Consider the following 20000-nt stretch of genomic DNA (forward strand, 5'->3'; position numbering starts at 1 on the left):
ATATATATATATATATATATATATATATATATATATATATATATATGTATATATATATGTATATATATATATATATATACATATATATATATATATATATATATATATATATAGAGAGAGAGAGAGAGAGAGAGAGAGAAACGTAATGTAGTCGCACATTGGTAAGATAAGGCTTTTAACTCAGTATCGGAGATATAAGATCAGAGATAAAAGAGATCCGTATATTTCGACCACTATCTGTGGCCCTCTTCGGCAGATAAATACAAAAATTGGTGAACAAGAATAGATATAGCCTCCACTACTTTTTGTATCTATCTGCTGAAGAGGATCGAAACATGCGGATCTTTTGTATCTCTTCTTTTCTCCGATAGTGGGTTAAAATTCACACACATATATATATACATATATATATATATATATATATATATATATATATATATTATATATATATATATACATATATATATATTATATACATATACATATATATATTATATACATATACATATATATATATAATCTTAAATATCTATATATATATATATATTTATATATATATGTGTGTGTGTGTGTGTGTGTCTGTGTGTATATACATACATGCATACATTCATACATACATATATATTATATATATATGTGTATGTGTGTGTGTGTGTGTGTGTGTGTGTGTGTGTGTGTGTGTGTGTGTGTGTGTGTGTGTGTGTGGAAAGAGTGGTGTAGGTAAAGTCCAGGAAGGAGCAGAAGTACTTTATTCTCTAACGTTTTGACAGAGTCTTCTTCAGAGAGATAATGGTACAGGCAAATTGAGATACATTGTTTATATACTAAGCGGGTCATCTCACAGGTCGCCTTGGGATAGAGTTTTCATATGTCTCTCCCGTGTGCTGGTTATTGGACAAAATATCATTTGTCCAATAACCAGCATACGGGAGAGAAAAATGAAAACAGGGTGCTTTACAAGATTCCATGTGGTGGATGTGATGCAGCTTATTTCGGAGAAACTTCACGAGGAATTACAAAAAGATAATACGAACACAAGAATGACATGCGACACCACAGAACATCTAATTCGTTAATAATACACGCTACACAACACGCCCATAAAGCAGCAGTGAGCTTAATCCAAAATCCTTTAACCATTTTCGTAGTGTAGTCTTTTTTTCTCTCTTTTATTCTAGCTGCCGCCAAATTATTCTTTGGTAGCTGAAAGGCTAAATCTGTCTCTGCACCCAAAAAGCTAGTTACAATACCGTATGGGCCTTAAACCAATTCCCCAAACGTAAACATAGATACCTATACTTCCCTACTACCCAAACCTTTTCTTCATCATTTTTCCTCTATTTCTCAACTTCAACCTTCTCTCTATTCTCTCTTCCTGCCATTCTCTCTTCAGCCTACTATCACTCTCTCCCTCCCTGCCTCACTCTCCCTCTCTCTCTCTCTTTATTTCCCCTGTTGCTTATCCATTGTATTAATTCCTCTCACCTTTCACACCCTTTCTCACTTTGTGATTCGCTTTTTTCATCCTCATTTTGTTTTCTTCCTTCCTCCCCTTTGCCTCCAAATTCACTTTCCAGGTCTTACTCTCTCTCTCGTTTCTCCCCTACGTTTTCTTTATTTTTCACATATCAAAGTCTTTCAAGAGCACGGGGTATACCGTTGGCTGAACGAAATCATCTGGTGTTACAAGCATGGGGTATACCATTGGCTGAACGAAATCATCTGGTGTTACCCACAACCAAAATGCGCCATCGTAGCAAAAGGCACATAAATTCTCTCCACTTATAATTTATAAAGACTGGTTCTTAACCTGTGGACCATGGACCTCTTAGTGCAGGGGTTCTTAACCTTTTTTCTCCAATTCCCCACTTTTTAGTGAGCAAACTCTCCATTTTCCACCACAGCATCGGTGACAACAAGAAGACACCAGAAACAAACAAAAAGAAACAAAAACACATCGATTAAAAAAAAAAAAAAAAAAAAAAAGACTGGTTCTTCTGTCCGACCGGTCATTCCCCACTTGGCAACTCCGCCATTCCCCACCAGTGGGGAATTCCCCACAGGTTAAGAACCACTGTCTTAGTGGATCAGAGAGCTTCTTAAGTGGGGGCACAAAGCAAAATCTAGTGGTAGTTAGTGGATGCAAAATGATTCAATTCAGTGTTGAAGCGGTCTTCAGGAGGTTCAAGAACAGCAATGCATAAGTCTGAAGGTACAAAAGAACACGTTGAAAACTCTTTGATTTAGGTGATGAGCTTACGTCTTCGGGAAGCCACTGAATCTTTGACCCATATTCCCGGACATCCGGGGCAAATGACAATCACTTGGGGGATCCCCCAGGATAGAAGCGCTGGTTATTGTTGTTGAAATAATAGATTTGCAAATGGAAGGAGACCCTCCTTTTGTTTCCTCAACTTTTCTTCTTATTTCTTCTCTTCTGACCGTTTCTTCCTCATTTTCACTTTCTCCTTCACTTTTAGTTCTTCTTCTAAACCAAGTCTTTATGTAATTAAATTTTCTTTTACTTCTGCAAGTTCATTTCCTCTTTCTCCTCCTTCACCTCCTCTTCCTCCTCCTTGACTTCCTCTCCCTTTACTTCCTACTACTACTCCTCCTCCTCCTCCTCCTCCTCCTCCTCCTCCTCCTCCTCCTCTCCCTCCTCCTCCTCCTTCTCATCCTCCTCCTTCTCATCCTCCTCCTCCTCCTCTCCCTCCTCCTCCTCCTTCTCCTCCTCTTCCTCTACCCTTGGTCTGTTTGGACTTCCTCTTGCAAAGCACATTCCACTTAATATCTTCCCGTTTATGCAAATTTCTTTGAGGTTCTCGAGAGGAATTGGAACAGAGGCGTTCAGATGTAAAGTAGCCGAGGGAAGAATCTAAAGCATACATACCTCACACCACGTTCGAATCCCTTTCTAATCCTTCAAATCTTTCAAATCTTTTCGAATCTTCGAGTTTGAAGGAACTTCTCAATTCGGTGGGGATCGAACTTTGTTCAAAGTGGGAATTAAGTTTTATTAATCGTAATATGAAACTTACAATCGCCTACTTTGATATTCTATGGTCTTGAATAATGTGCTTAAACTGTGATCAACATCTATTACTCTCCCGGATGAGAGCTCATTCATATATGATTCAATTTATAAGGGTAATGCTGTAACCTCTTATAAATGTTATATATCTTCATCTTGCCTAAGGTGGACAGTAACGGTTAACGCAATATTAGTTAAATATTTCACGTCATGAATCTGGCGCACACTCGGTACCACAACGTGGAAACCCGAGACACTAACCACTAAACCAGCAAGTTGATGTGTGTGCCTGAGACCAGACATCCCCAGACATCAGTGCTACCGAGAAATCACTCCCCAGACAAGCAAGAACCACACTGATACGCTCAGATCACCACCGAGATTTAAAAGAACACCAACAGAGATTAGGCCTACCCACACATGCAAATGACCTAAGATGCAATCACAAGACATCGAACACTTCATCTTGTATTGCTCTGCTCTGGCATTAACCAGAGGCAAGAATGCGATATTTCTTCCTTTAGTGACTCATGAGCCAATCCGGTGGTTGCTGCTGGTCACGTGAGAGGAATGAGTGTCCTTCAAGGGACCTTCAGCATCGAAAAGGTTTATTATTATCATAATTATTATTATTGTTGTAATAATGATAATAATGACAATGATAATGATAATGATAATAATAATAATAATAAAAAATAATAATAATAATAACATTGATAATAATAATAATAATAATAATAATAATAATAATGATAATGATAATAGTAATGATAACAATAATGATTATAATAACATTAATATTGATAATGATAACTATGATAAGATTGATGATGACAATAATAATAATGATAATAATAATAATAATAATAATAATAATAATAATAATGATAATGATTATAATGATAATAATAATAATAACGATTATATTAATAATGATAATAATGATAATAATAATAATAATAATAATAATAATAATAATAATAATAATAATAATAATAATAACAATAATGATAAAGATGATGATGATGATGATGATCATCATCATCATCATCATCGCCATCATCATCATCATCATCATAATCATCGCCATCATTATCATCATCATCATCACCATCATCACCATCATCATCACCATCATCATCATCATTACAAGTTATAACACCACCTTTTTCACTTAACATAATTTTTGCAAATTCACGCTAGACAATATTATCTACTTGGGTCATAATTACGTCCTGATGGTTCAAGGGGTAATTAATGATTACAACTGTGATACGATAAACAAGGATGAAAGCGCTGACCAAAAGGTTCAATAATCTTATGCTTTTCAACTGCATTTAATGGCGAAATAAAAAGATACTTCAGTTTTCAAATAGAACAGAAGACAATGACGTTTTATTTACGAGGAAATAAGAAGGCGTTTCAAGAACAATAGTCTTTGTGTGGTGCTCTTGGAAGCTCGAGACAGTAAGATATTGCAAGCAAATAATACATAAACACGTACATGTACGTACACACACACATACACGCACACACACACACACACACACACACACACACACACACACACACACACACACACACACACACACACACACACACACACACTTAAACACGCACACCCAAGCACACACAGACACCTACACCCACACCTACATTCACACCCACCCACCCGTAACCACACTCACACTCACACCCACGCCCACACCCATACCCATGTCTTTACACTTACACCCTCATACTTACGCCCATCCTCCACATAGCCACTTCTTACATCCACGCCCCCACCAACCTCGCACTCAAAGGCGTTTGCTTTGCAAATGCGCGCATGAAAAAGAAGAAAAAGAAGAAGAAGAAAAGGATAATCCAGATTTCAGAATCCGTGCAAGAAGAGCGACCGCCCGACCTAGTCAAGAAGGACCATACCTTATTTTTTTCATTTACTTATTTCTTAGCAGTCGAAGTAGAATGGGACACTTTTTTATAGTCATCTCTATAGGGGAAATGAAGTTCATTGTACTTCCACAGGCACGAAGTCATGAGGGAAGTTGCAGTACATGAACATGTATGTAATCTTATATGAGCCAAGTGAGCATAGAACTAGCGACGTTTTGCTCAGGAGCCTGTCGTTGTACCAGTCGAACTGTAGCGTTTCTCTTCTTCTCTCTCACTCCTTTCTCTCCTGCACCCATACTCTCGTCCCTCTCTTTATAGTGATGCTCTTTGCGTGTTTTATTCTGGTTGACGGAAAAGGATCGAGTTTGTCATGTATATTTTGGAGTTTTATTCTGTCTAACGCCAGACGATCTTATTCAACTCTGAGGACGAGATAATATGAGCTAGTTTAACCTAATCTAAAATGAACAAACCTAACCTAACTTGAACTATACTTAGAATAACCCAGTCTAACCTAACCTAACCTGAACTAACTCAACCTAAGTTAACTTTACCTAACATAGCCTGACCCAAGTTAGCCTGAACTCATCCTAACATAAGTTAACCTAACCTAGCCTGAAACCCAGGTGAGCCTGAACTAACTAAACCTAACCTAACTTAAATTAATTTAATCTATCATAACCTAACCTAATCTAACCTAACCCAACCAAAGTTGTCCTGAACTAAGTTAAGGAAGCTTAGATTAACCTAAACTAACTGAAATAATCTAACATAGTGTATTTTAACCTAACCTAACTTAACGTGAAAAAAATTTACGTACCCCAACTTAACCTAAACTAATTCAATTCAACCTAGTCTAACCTAATCTGGAATGATAAAAAACATGACCCAGTTCAACCTAACCCAACTCAACCAAACCGAGCCCAAGCTAACCTAATCTAACCTAACTTAATCGAACCTAAACCAACCTACCAAAGCATGACCTAACTTAAATTAAATTGACCTAATCTCATCTGACCTAATCATTATTTCTTAGTTCACTTTTTCAAACCTTTTTCTTGATCTCACTCGTGCTGACCAGAAAAAGGACAAGGCTTGGTAAGATGTCCTTTTTCGTCCTCTCTTAGGAAAGGGATGACTTGAAGAACAGCTGTGCGTAAATCCACATTTTTCTCTTTATATATACTCCTTATCTTTTTCATTCTAATTAATTGAAGTATAACAAAATGATAAAACAAAAAGATGTGCATGAAGTTGGAATTTTGAAAAAAAACAACAACTAGAGAAACAAAGAGACATTCGTTTGTGACGAATATCAAAGGTACTCTGAATTTCAGTTTTTGTTTTCTGAGGACAGAGAGAGGGAGAGGGAGAGAGAGAGAGAGAGAGAGAGAGAGAGAGAGAGAGAGAGAGAGAGATAATGATGATAATAATATTGATGATAATGATAATGATAATAATAATAATAATAATAATAATAATAATAATAATAATATGATAATAATAATAATAATGATAATAATGATGATGATGATGATAAAAATAATAATGACGATGACGAATTCGATAACGATGACGATAATGATGGTTATAATGATATAGTAATAATAATGAAATTGATAATAGTAATGATATTATTAATAATAATAATAATAATAATAATAATAATAATAATAATAAAAATAATGATAATAATAATGATAATGATAGTAATAATAATGATAATAATAATAATAATAATAATAATAATAATAACAATAATAATAATAACAATATTAATAATAATAATAATTATGATAATAATAATAATGATAATAATAATAATAATAATGATAATAATAATAATGATAATAATAATAAAATTAATAACCGTAACAATGATAATGATAACGATAATAACGACAATAGTAATAACAACAATAATGTCAATAATAATGACGATGATGATGACGATGTCCATGTCGATACCAATGAGGATGAGAAGGGTCCTCCTGTTCTTGTGACACACACCAAAGCCCCTTCCCTCCAGTCATCCAGCCTCTGCGCTATCTCCCACAAGCATTTGGCTAAACGGAATAGATGTGGCTCCCTCTGAGGAGAACGAGGTTACCAATAGGGCAATTTGGGGCCGCGGGGATGGAGTGGGTGGGTGGGTGGGTGGGGATGAGGGGGGCTGCCTCCTCCAACAATCCCCCCCCCTCCCCCATCCCGTCCCACTAACGACCTATTTTATTTGAACTTGATTTCGTTTGACTCCGTGGCGAAATGGTGTTTGGTGTAACAGACGTAACAGACTCATGATAGGGATGTGGCGATAACCAGCGCTTCTATCCTTGGGGAGAATATTGTGATGAGTTCGATTTCAGACCTTGAGGAGATGGGGGAGGTGGGGGGCGTTGTTTTTATAATCGTGTCCCTGCAGGGGGCCATGAAGTTCACTCTAAACCTACAGACAAGAATCCTCGAGGAAAGCGACAGTGTATCTATTTATGTATCTTATTTGTTATTTACATTATTATAGTTTTTATTTATTCATTTATCATTACTATGATTTTTTCTCGCATCCGACCTAAATATGGACCAAAAGGTCTCCTGTCGGCATGCTCCGCCTTTGTAATCCTTTGTAAGGGAAACACGTGGGAAATTCTTAGCCACTGGTGCTTGGAAACTGATTTGGTCCGAGCGGGATTCGAACCGACGGGCTTCTGGTTACTGGCGCACTACTCTACCAACCAAGCCATCGCGTCTCCCGATATCTTCAATAGAAAAAACAAAGTTATAAGTATTTTTCTCTGGTTTCTCTTCCAAATAAAAAATACGATTGGCAGGAGCCGTAAAATAAGAGGGAAAAAACTATAATTAGGTGCCAACCCTTTGGAAAAGGTATAATTGAGAAAATCTTATATAATATTCCTGTCCCCGATCTTCTCACTCACAATTAATTCACCAGATTTTTTATTCGTGATTTCAGAAGTTGGGACCTCTGATGGAGAAAAGTGACAAGATTAGATATCTGAAAACTACCATAAAACTGACAGACGCCATTTTGAGATTTTTGTTTTCATTTTAGCCAATTTTAAGGATTTATATTTTTGTAAGGTTTTTCTAAAGGGCAGAGTTGATTAAAAGTTCTAAAAAAAAAAAAAAAAAAAAAAACTGGGGTAGGTTCAAACATGTTTGCGAATCTAGTCTTGCTTATATCGGTGTTACGATACATTTTTGAGAAGCCATAATATAAGGACAGTGAAACCACTCTCCACGCGACACCGATGGTGCTATAGTAAATAGGCCTTTGCTTTTTTCCAGTAACATCCTTGATATATATATATATATATATATATATATTTATATATATATATAATATATATATAATATACATACACACACACACACACACACACACACACACACACACACACACCTCGTGGCGCAGTGGTTAGAGTTCTCGCCTGCCACTATGGATTACAAAAGGCTTGTGGGTGGTGAGGGATAGACTGTATGTGGATGACTGTGGGTCATAATGACTAAGCAGTTATATGAGTCGCTAGGTAGGACTAGTTGGGAGGAATGTAAAAGGTGAGTGACTGGGTGGGTTGTAAGGTGAGGAATATGGCATGGTGGGGAATATGGGAAGATGCGGATAGGTGAATAGGTGTGGGTGGATAGGAGAAAAGGATGAGCGAATAAAATAGTGTGGGCGACATTAATCTGTCATCTTCTGATATGGAAATTTAGATAATTTCCCTCTGGCTCGATAAATTAGATTTATTTTTCTTAACACCTTAGATACTATGATGCCTGCGTAGGCGTCATAAGGCCTTGGTTATATATATATATATATATATATATATATATATATATATATATATATATATATATATATATTATAGTTGTAGCTGAGTGACTCCTCATATTCTGTGGACTGGCCTGATCCTATTTTCTGTGATTATTAACATACGGAGTGAAAAAGAACGAGTAATATAGATGTAACTATATTGCATAATGCGAGTATTGTGATACATCATCGTACATCAGGCAGCTAATGCTGCCCGTGAGAATTTGACTCGTACTGAAGAGGTTAAGGACAGTACAATCGACCAATGATGAAGTTACCTTTTGACTTCCTGTCGACATGACGTCATCAACATGACTGCCCGACGCTTACAGATTTCCGTTAACATAATCATTCGTCTAAATAAGTCCTGTATACTAGATCCCATGCACTGAAATAACCTATTCTACAAAAGAATAAAAATAAAAATACTCACCTATAAGCGGTATCGATTCTGAAGTTTCAGGCATCTTCTCCGCGATGGCCAACATGAAGACACTGAATGCAAGGAGGACCGTGACTCCGAGAGCGATCTTCTCCCCTGAGTCCGGTGGGAGGCAGAAGACGAGGAGAGTGAGGACGGACATCATCATGCAGGGGAGCACCACGTTGTACATGTAGTAGAGAGTCTTTCGCCTGGGGCAGCAGAACAAGAAACAAGAAGATCTGTGTTACTTACGTGAGTCATTAGAGACCTTTTTTGAGGTAAAGGGTGACAAAGTCCAAGGATGAGGTTATTCACTATAAGATAAGAAAAAGCTAAATCAAGTAAAATAAAATGAAATAATGATCAAGGCTTTCACCGTCTTTTCCCATTAAAAAAAAAAAAAAAAAAAAAAAAAAAAAAAAAAATCAGTAGATTTTACCGGGAATTGGACCAAACTCCCACAATGATTGTCGTCTGGTGACGTCATAGAGTTTTAATAATAAATGATAATAATAATAATAACACCAACAACAAGAGAAATAATAATTATAAAAACGCTAATAGTAACAACAATAAAAACAACATCAATTATAGCAATAATTATACTTGACTTGAAGTTCTGTTGGTCATAAGATAATTATATAATTGAAATGCGTCCGATACTCAGACTAGTGTAGAGCATAAATATAATTGCCCTTAAGTGATACTGCAAGTCTGACTTAAATTTGCATCGCATAATTATGTAGCTACACACACACGTACACACACACACACACACACACACATACATACACACACGACATAATATGTTCTCATAATTGGATCGCCGTGGATGGTAGTGATAGGAGCACCATTTCGCCATAAGACAACTTAATGAATCAAAATACTTCTCCATATGACGCTGCCCTGTCTCCATTTTGTAAAAAAAGAAAAAAAAAATGCTGGGGAATTTGTCTTTTAAGCATTATTATTGTTTTGTTGGTGATACCCAGCGCTTTCATTCTTGTAGACAATATTAAAACGAAGAATTGAAGCTAGAGAAGTGTCAAAAGAGATACTTAAGGAGGGGAGTAAGTAGATTTTTTTTTTTTTTTTTTTTAGAATCTAGTTTCTAATCATAAAAGAATGCTGCGTGAATCTGATCCGTAGGGATGCTGCCAAGGTCCATAAAATACTGACTTCATAAAATTCATACCGTCAATACTCCGTGCGGCCATTTTTATACTCTGTAATCCATTTCCCAGCTGCACTAAGTCCTCTTTGCTTTTGGATTAAGTTCTTCAGCCTGAAGAAGGCCCTGGCAGAGGGGTGTAAAGGACACGAGAGCTTTCAGAGTAAGTCGTATATATGAGTAAAATCGTCTGAAATTCAGGACAGATTCCCTCAAAGGCCTTCAGAGTCGGGGGGGAAGAGCGTCGGGGATCAGACTTTTGAGCAATTTGGTCTTCTAGAAAAAAAAGGGAAGTGGTCCATCTTAAATGAAAAATGTTATTCTTGATTGAATAGTTTTCTGCTGATTAGGATAGTTCGACACGCACACACACACACACACACACACACACACACACACACACACACACACACACACACATATATATATATATATATATATATATATATACACTCTATATACACACACACACACACACATATATATATATATATATATATATATATATATATATATATATATATATATATATACATATATATATTCTTCTGCTGGGATTCGAACCCCCGCCAGAATCCCAGCAGAAGAGTTTATTTCCAAATGTCAGGACACAAATATATATATATATATATATATATATATATATATATATATATATATATATATATATATATATATATATTACATACATATATATTATGTGTACATATATATGTATATATATAATATATATAAATAATATATATGTATATATATATATATATATATATATATATATGTGTGTGTGTGTGTGTGTGTGTGTGTGTGTGTGTGTGTGTGTGTGTGTGTGTGTGTGTGTGTATGTGCGTGTGTATGAAAATATAATGTTCAATGGACAAATTCATTCGAACATTCAGATGTGCCCTACCGTGTACCAAAACTACGCAAATGTATTTTTCATTACTGAGTATCAATATTATCCTAAATACGATCGTTTTTTTTTTTGTTATCTAAATAATTTCAAGTGTAAAATGAAATATATTAATAACAACAATATAAGATGTAATGGAACGTGTTCGGGGGCAGACCATAGCAAATATGGTCTCTTTCCAGACCGCATTTTCATTAGCATCTATCCCTAAAACAAATAAAATAGTCTGTCGTAAAAAAAAGAAAAAAAAAAAAGAAAAAAAAAATTGTAAAGGGGGGGGGGGAGGGAGGTCGACGGACCGTGCAAAATTCTTCGTCTCTAAGCAATGTTTGGGCGCGGTGGGATGGAGGGGGTGGGGGTGGGGTTGGGTCTTCAAGCAAAGTCCCAAGGTCACGTGACCGAGCACCATGGCCGCGTCGCCCAGCTTATTGAGACAACAACGCAATTTCGTGCTCAGCTTATTGGGGCGACAGAGCAATTTGGTGCATATTTTATCTTCCATGCTCCCCCCCCCCAACCTCCCACTCCCAACCGAAAAAACAAAACAAAAAACAAGCAAACAGACAACATTTGAGGCAGGTTTTGTTTTGTCGTTTAATGTCGTGTCATGTCGCGGTAGTGATTCTGCAAAACTGATCTTCGGCGATGCAGATTTCTTCGTTACTCGAAATTGGAAGTCGTCTATTTTATTTCATTTTATTATTTTATTTCTTTTAGTTTTATTTCATCTTATTTCGTTTCATTTACATATTTACTTACTGTTGTGTACACTACAAAGTTCGATATCAAGATCGATATAGATATGCAGCTCACATAAAAATGAATTACGAGGTCTCAACATCACTAACCTAACCTAACCTAATCTAATCTAACCTAACCTAACTTAAATTAAACTAAAGTCACCAGACCTAACCTAACCAAGTACCTAATCTATCCAAAACACCAAACTTAACCTCACATAATACATAATCATCCTGATATCTGATGCACAATACAACCAAACGTAACATCTAACCTAACAATCTCAATACCTGATCTATCGTAATAAATGTCTAAAACATCATCTAACGTGAAACCAATCTAACTTAATAACTAAGCTTATCAAATACCAAATCTAACCTATCACCAAATCTAGCTTAATACAACGTAATACCTATCTAACTAGTAACTGAACTGTGATATAATCTAACCTGAAACCTTTCTAACTTAATAATTAAGTTGACCAAATACCAAACCTAACCTATTACCAAATCTAGCTTAATACAACGTAATACCTATCTAACTAGTAACTGAACTGTGATTTAATCTAACCTGAAACCTTTCTAACTTAATAACTAAGCTGATCAAATACCAAATCTAACCTATTACCAAATCTAGCTTAATACAACGTAATACCTACCTAACTAGTAACAAAACTGTGATATAATCTAACCTGAAACCTTTCTAACTTAATAATTAAGTTGACCAAATACCAAACCTAACCTATTACCAAATCTAGCTTAATACAACGTAATACCTATCTAACTAGTAACTGAACTGTGATATAACTTCACCTGAAACCTAATCTAACCTTATAGTAAAGCTGGTGAGTCGTACACAAAACGTCATATCTCTCGTATTCCACGGCATTCTTCTGCTCCTGTTCAAATAAATGCATCAGTTTAACTTCCTTCATCAAACTTGGCACTTGTTGACAGAGGGCACATATTCTCAGTTACAAACGTAGTCATGTTTATTTTCACTATAATTCTTTTATAAAAAATATATATATATATATATAAATGTATATAAATGAATGAATATATACACACACACACACACATATATATATATATATACATATATATATACATATATATATACATATATATATATATATATATATATATATATATATATATAAACAATAAAAACAATCAATCCATTACCCAACCAGACAAACGAACAAACAAATGATTAAATGAAAAAATTAAAATACACTAGTATTACAGGTCATGTTTACGCTTTATCAATGCTCTGTGGAGAATATCCACCTTTTGTACATTCTGTTGTATCCAGTGCTAAGAGGATATTATTTAGTCAAAAACCAGGATTTCGTTCTGAGGAAATGGAAGTGAGGAAAATACACTAGGAATATACACTAGGAAATATACACTAGGAATATACACTAGGAATATACACTAGGAAACTTGTAGTTGTGGCCGAGGCAGTCACCTTTGCCCTAGGTGTTTTGGGGGCTCTTGGGGGTAGGCAACAGGCACTGCTGGGAATCAGAGAGAAGGTCCGGGGATTCGAACCCATGACTAGGAGGATTGAGACCCACATATTACGTCACTAGTGCCGCTAGTAGTTTCTGACCCTTTTAGTATTATCTGACACTTTTCCTTATCCTGAATGTTACCGGCACCTCTTTGGTAAAAAAAAAAAAAAAAAAAAAAAAAAAAAAAAAAAAAAAATTGCTTGATGTTAATTCAAGAGGTTAGCAATGCAATGTACCAACGAAATAATCTTATCTCTTTTTCACAGTAATAAAATCACTTTAGTCTTATTAATATTAACACCAGAATGCTCTCCCTAGATCATTTTCACAAAAAATAACTAAAAAGACTACGTAAGTCGAGGAAAAGGAAATAAAAAAAGAAGAAGAAAATATATGAAACACACGATGAAATATCTGACAAAATGCTGGAGGAAACTATTGGCCAAATCCAGTGGCACAGAACATTTATTAGAAGCTTTGACTGAAACAGTGAGAGTGACATGAATATAAACGACGAGATAAGCAAGACTCGCTTCATAAATGAGCAAAATACACAAATGCATCAAACGAAATAGGAAGACAAAGGGGCTCTACGAGGGTTAGCCCTCCAGGACCGGGCAGAGCAGTTCCAGGACCGGCGGAGCAGTTCCAGGACGGGGCGGAGCAGTTCCAGGACCAGGTGGAGCAGAGAAAGAGGGAAGGAACGCGATATGAAGGTAAAGGAATGCAAACAGACGAAGATCTAAAATGAAATACGAAAGGAGAAATAAAGAGAGGGATGGATAATGAATTCATGAAGATGATATGAACATGGAAGATGAAAAGGGACAATAAAGAAAACTATAAAGAATGAGGAATGAAGGAGATGGATAATTCAAGTAAGAGAAGAACGCGTCAACACTTGTCGACCATTGCAAAATCGTTTTACAAAGACGGAATGAATTTCTTTATTTCATATTCGTGTCCTCTCTATGAAGTTTTTCTTCTCCATCTTTTTTCATCATTTGTAAAATATTATCAAACTATATCTCACTTTCTTATTCTTTTGCGTCGAAAATTCCAGGAATTTTGTCCTTTTTTTGTGGTAAGCATTGTAGACTTGATATCTACCCTTTGAATCTGTGGGGATTTCCTAATTTAATTTTTTCTTTTTTTGTGTGAGTTCGACCTATCTTCTGGCAGTGTCTCATATATTGTGTAACTGGGATCTCTGATGTCGCTATGGACATGTGTCTGCAAACAGCTCTTTGACCTCACCTCAACGGCTTTCTAGTGCAGTAGAGTTTCGAGGTTCCGCATCCGAGGCCCCAAGTTCAAATCTCGGTCTCGTATTAAGAAAGAAAGAAAGAGAAAAAGAAGAAGAAGAAGAAGAAGAAGAAAAGAGGAAGAAAACAACAACAACAACAACAACAACAACAGCAACAACGACAGCAACAACAACAACAACAACCGTTATTGTTCCTCTTAAGAATGAGGGCAGAGTGTATCTGTCAGGTCGTAACATAAACCATAGATCGGGCCCTGAAATTTCATCCAGGAAGGTAATAGCTGTCAATCATGAGTCCAGTACGTGACCCAAGACCATGGTGAATCATGGTGGACACTTTCTCTTTGCATTATTGATAACTCTTTTTTTTTTGTTTACTTTGATGTTTATACCTAGACCCAATTAGTTTATTTGATTTTGAATCACTGGTTCTTCTTTTAATTAAAAATTACTGTGCACTCTGTTTCTATTCATTTCCACTTTCATGCCTCTGCAACTTTCTAACACTGAATTCTGTCTGTCATTCTGTTTTCGGTAGTAAGTCTTCGTTGTATGGCTTTAGGTAATCTATTGCGACACTGCTTCTGACCTAGGGCAGTGGACAAGGTGCAGGGATGACCCGTCATCAAGGAGGTGCTCAGATAAGAGGGAGGGTAGAGGGGTTGGAGTGTATTCAGGGATGGAAAGGGTGGAAATGATTTTATGCCTTTCCCTTTTTGGCTACCTCTCTTGTAAGGGGGAAAAAGACTTAGGTATATGTATGTATGTATATATTGCTTTCTATTTGTTTCATCAACAGAGCGTCGTCTGTAAATATGTTCTTATGGCTGCCTATCCCTTCATTCAAGGAATACACAGAAACACACATACACATTCGTAAACAAACATAAAACGTAGACACACACACAGACACACACACACACATACACACACACACACACAAACACACACGCACACAGACACACGCACACACACGCACACAGACACACACACACACACGCACACACACACACGCACACCAGAACCTTGGCTGGTGTCAGTATTGATACTTGTGACCTCAGTTCATCACTCTCTTCTATCAACGAAAACTTTTCCTTATTCATTTCACTTGTCAGTAAAGAGCTCTTCTTACAGGAAATAATCTGTTTCTTATGTATTTTTGCTCACTTCTAATTTGGTTTTCGAAATGTCTTAACCATCCACAGTTTTTGGTTTTACATACTTGCAAAATCACTACATAGAGCATACATGTAGCATAATTCTAAGGAGAAGTTGAAAAAAAAGGATAAAAAAACAAGACCAAAGAGAAAATCAAGAATAAAACAAAATGCAATATACACACACCCACCCACAGACATTATATATATACATATATATATATATATATGTATATATACATATATATATACATATGTATGTATGTATACATATATATATATATATATATATATATAAATATATTTATATATGTATATATATATATACATATGTATATGTATATAATGATAAAATTTGAAGAATGACTCACCAGAGGCCTACAGACGCATGATTAAATATGATTCTGTTGAGACTTTTACAGTGCCAACTCCTGGATAATATTTTTCTACCAGCTGCAAGCTAAACCTCAGTGTGTAAATAACTTTTTTCTTTATCTGTTAACAAATTTTGATTGTTTGCATTCAAATGCTGAGGTCATACCACATCCATCATCATAATGCCTAGAAACTGTGTAAATAGACTAGACAACATAATTTTTGTTACATCTGCTTTGAATTGTGTATTGGATGCTGCCTATTGTGTGTTACAAATCGTAATGCACAGCAACAGATTCCTCGCTAAAATTTGCATAGTGGACCGATTTACAATTGGCTAGATTGAATTGTCTGACGTATATTCATCCTTGAGTATTGCGTGTTGCACGTTGCATGTTTCGTGTTGCAATGGGTAATTCCTTGCAAAAATGTTCATAAGTGGAGTAATTAGCAATTGCTTAGTCGCATTCGTTTGGGAGGAGTCACAGAACTAGACATTGTAAAAAATTTCCTTATGTTAATGAGTTTCCAACTGCCGCTTTCTACCTATTTAGAATCATGCTGTGTGAAATATATTGTATGGTGTATGATATCTGCTGCATATAACGGGTTAATGGTATATCGTGTATGATGCAAACTCATATGCAAATTAACAGATACCATGCAAAAAGATATATATTTGGGTCAATGTGGAACATGAGATGTGTATCCGTTTGGAGAGAGAAAGTATGAATTGCGTAAGAATTGTTATGCTTGTATATTACATAAGAATATAAGAATGAAGGAGACTGAAAGAGACCATAAGGCCTACACTAGGCAGCTCCGTATCCATCACTACCTGTCATCCTCATCCATAAAGGTGTCTAATCGTTTCTTTAAAAAACTGATAGTTTCAGAGCTTACTACATGGTTACTAAGTTTATTCCATTCGTCGATCACCCTATTAGTAAACCAATTCTTGCATGTTGTGTGCTGGAAACTGTAATATACAGTAACAATTTCTTCGTGAAAATTCCATACGAGTACCATATTCTCACTGGCTTGGTGCAGCCATTTGAAAGGAGATGGGTAACACGCACACGCACACGCACACACACACACTCACAAATAATTTCATTATCGCTGCGCTTCGAGCTGTTACTCCAATTCTCGTGGGCGGGGAATTGGGTGTGTGTGTGAGTATAAGGTCATGTAGTGTTCTGTAGCCAACACGTGTAATTACCCCTTCAGGACCCGTGATCGCAGAGTACGGAATAAACTATAGTCACCCCTTCCAACATGATTTCGACTAATTCTAATTAATATAAATAACAATATTCATTATACCAACTTAATTCATTGTGTAAATAAAATAAAACATATCCCTCTGCATCCTATAAAAAGGATATTTATGCATTGTAAATATATTTTGAATAATTGTATACTAAAGACCAAGAATCGAGAATTTCGCCACCATTATTGTAAATACCGTCATCGCCATTTCCAATAAACAGATCAGTCATGGAGATGACTATAAATATCCTAGCTTCTTAAAGGAAGAGTACCAAGCTGTTGGCACCGATCACGTCAGTGTTCATCCCAAGGGTGCATAAGGGTCAATAAACCGCGGTGATCATTTCGATCTAACGGGTGCCTTCCGATAAGAACATACCTGCCGTCGGCGCAGAGTGTGGAAACACTCATTCCAAATGTGCCCAAGGGAACCATACCACGGCAAACTAAATGGTGTGTTCTAACTTCCCGCTGGGAAAAACTTTCCATACCTTCTCCCTACGACTCGTTTCAGGCTGACCGCTTCTAACTAGGACGATTGTAGTAACCACTACAGTCAAAACATTATCCATAGATCGGTCATACGAGCTCTGAGCTCTCTTCCGGGAGGGAAATAGCTGTCGATCACGAGCCCAACACGTGATCAAAAGACCAAGGTGAATCACACACACGCACACACACACACACACAGACGCACACATACATATGCATTTAAACTGTACAGCTGCATAAGGCTTGAATCTCCGATTTATTTTTGATTGGGTCAGTGTAAACATAGCTCCAATACTTCCGTGACCCAGTTTCTCATCCTGGTCTCCACTCGACACAGAGTCCTAGAGTTACCCCCCTTTCTTGGATGGCGTATAACTTTTCTCGGCAAAGAGTTCAAACATTCTCGTTTTATCCACTTTTTTGCGAGTCAAAATGGAAAACACAGGTTTCTAATATTTACGTATGAATTTGAATAGAATTTGATATTTTGCCCTTTTTTGAGACGCCTTAATCCCTTACAGCTGCAGACCTGGGATTTGGATAAAAGAGGTGGCATTGGTGTGTATATTTAACTCGGTCGGATTTCACATGTGTTGTATGTAAAGATAACTTGAAGGGTTTTTGCCCTTTGATATATTTTTTTATTATCTTTAGGTAGGGATAACCATAGATAACTGGTCTGTCTGTGGGACAGGTAGACACAAAGATATAGGTAGGAACACACACACACGCGCACAGACACACACATACACACACACACACACACACACACACACACACACACACACACACACACACACACACACACACACACGTCGGTCGAAGTGACAGCGAAGTTTGGAACTCCAGGAAAAATTCAAGTTTCGTCGATCTCAACAACGAGGGAGTACCTTTGTTGTATTATTAGGGAAGGGGAAAGCTCGTGGTGTAGTGGGAAGGTGAAGAAAAAGGAGAAAGGGAGGGATTACTGAGGAAAATGGAAGGAAATGAGGAAGGGGACGAACGGGCCCCAGACGTTAGAAGGGGTGTCAACAAAAGGTGTGCAGAACACACAGACGAGGTAGAACAGGGGAGCAGAGGTGTCAAAAGCAGAAATATAGATAATAGCAACTCAATGGAAAGAGAAGATAACTGCTTTTATGGATTTAATGAGGGAGGAGACGACAACCTCCCCCGACTAGTAAATCTAGAGGAGAAACTAAAATAAATGAACGAAGCATGGGAGGTTAGGTTTAACCAATTAACACTAGTTACCCAAAGAGTTGATAAACTGGAAGAACTAAAGAAGGAGAATCAAAACCTAACTAAAGAAATAGAAGAATAAAAAAGACAGTTAAAAGAAGTAAAAGATGAGAATGAGGAATTAAAGAATAATAATAAAGAGAATAAAGAGTCCATAGCAAAAGAAGCACAGGGTTGGAGAAAAGTCCAAGAGAACAACAAAATGGTTTTTAAGAACAAAATAATAAAACAAGACGACGAAGAAAAAGAAGACAGACAAGGAAAAGGAGAAGAAGAAGAAGAGGAAGAAGAAAAAGAAGAAGAAAAAGAAGAAAAATAAGGAAAAGAAGAAAAAAGGAGAAGAGGAAGAACAAAAAGAAAGGAAGACAAAAGATGAAGGAAAAGAAAAAGAGGACAAAGAAGAGGAAAGAAATACAAAGATGAAGAAGGGGAAAAGAAGACAAAAAAAGACAATTAAGGAATAAGGAGACGAGAAAGAAGAAGAGAAAAAACAAGAAGGAAAGAAAGAAGAAGAAGGAAACGAAGAAGAAGAAGAAGAAGAAAAAGAAGAAAAAGAAACAAACGAAAAAGAAGTAGAAGAGGCAGACGAAGATGAAGAAGAAGAAGGAAACGAAGAAGAAGAAGAAGAGGAAGGAAACGAAGAAGAAGAAGGAAATGAAGAAGAAGAA

General features: G+C 36.4%; 1 protein-coding gene across 1 annotated transcript in view; it reads right to left on the reverse strand.

The window, feature by feature from the left end:
* LOC143037040 (neuronal acetylcholine receptor subunit alpha-10-like) overlaps positions 1 to 20000 on the reverse strand; it is a gene marked incomplete at its 5' end in the record, with an annotated part of 237979 nt that overhangs the window by 46727 nt on the left and 171252 nt on the right. The window contains one exon of the mRNA XM_076205148.1: positions 9196 to 9395. Within this exon, the coding sequence (XP_076061263.1) occupies positions 9196 to 9395 (200 nt within the window). The remainder of the gene's footprint in view (positions 1 to 9195; positions 9396 to 20000) is intronic.

This window comes from Oratosquilla oratoria, chromosome 21 (genome assembly GCF_046742065.1).
Source record: "Oratosquilla oratoria isolate Oo_2021 chromosome 21, ASM4674206v1, whole genome shotgun sequence".
NCBI lineage: Eukaryota > Metazoa > Arthropoda > Malacostraca > Stomatopoda > Squillidae > Oratosquilla > Oratosquilla oratoria.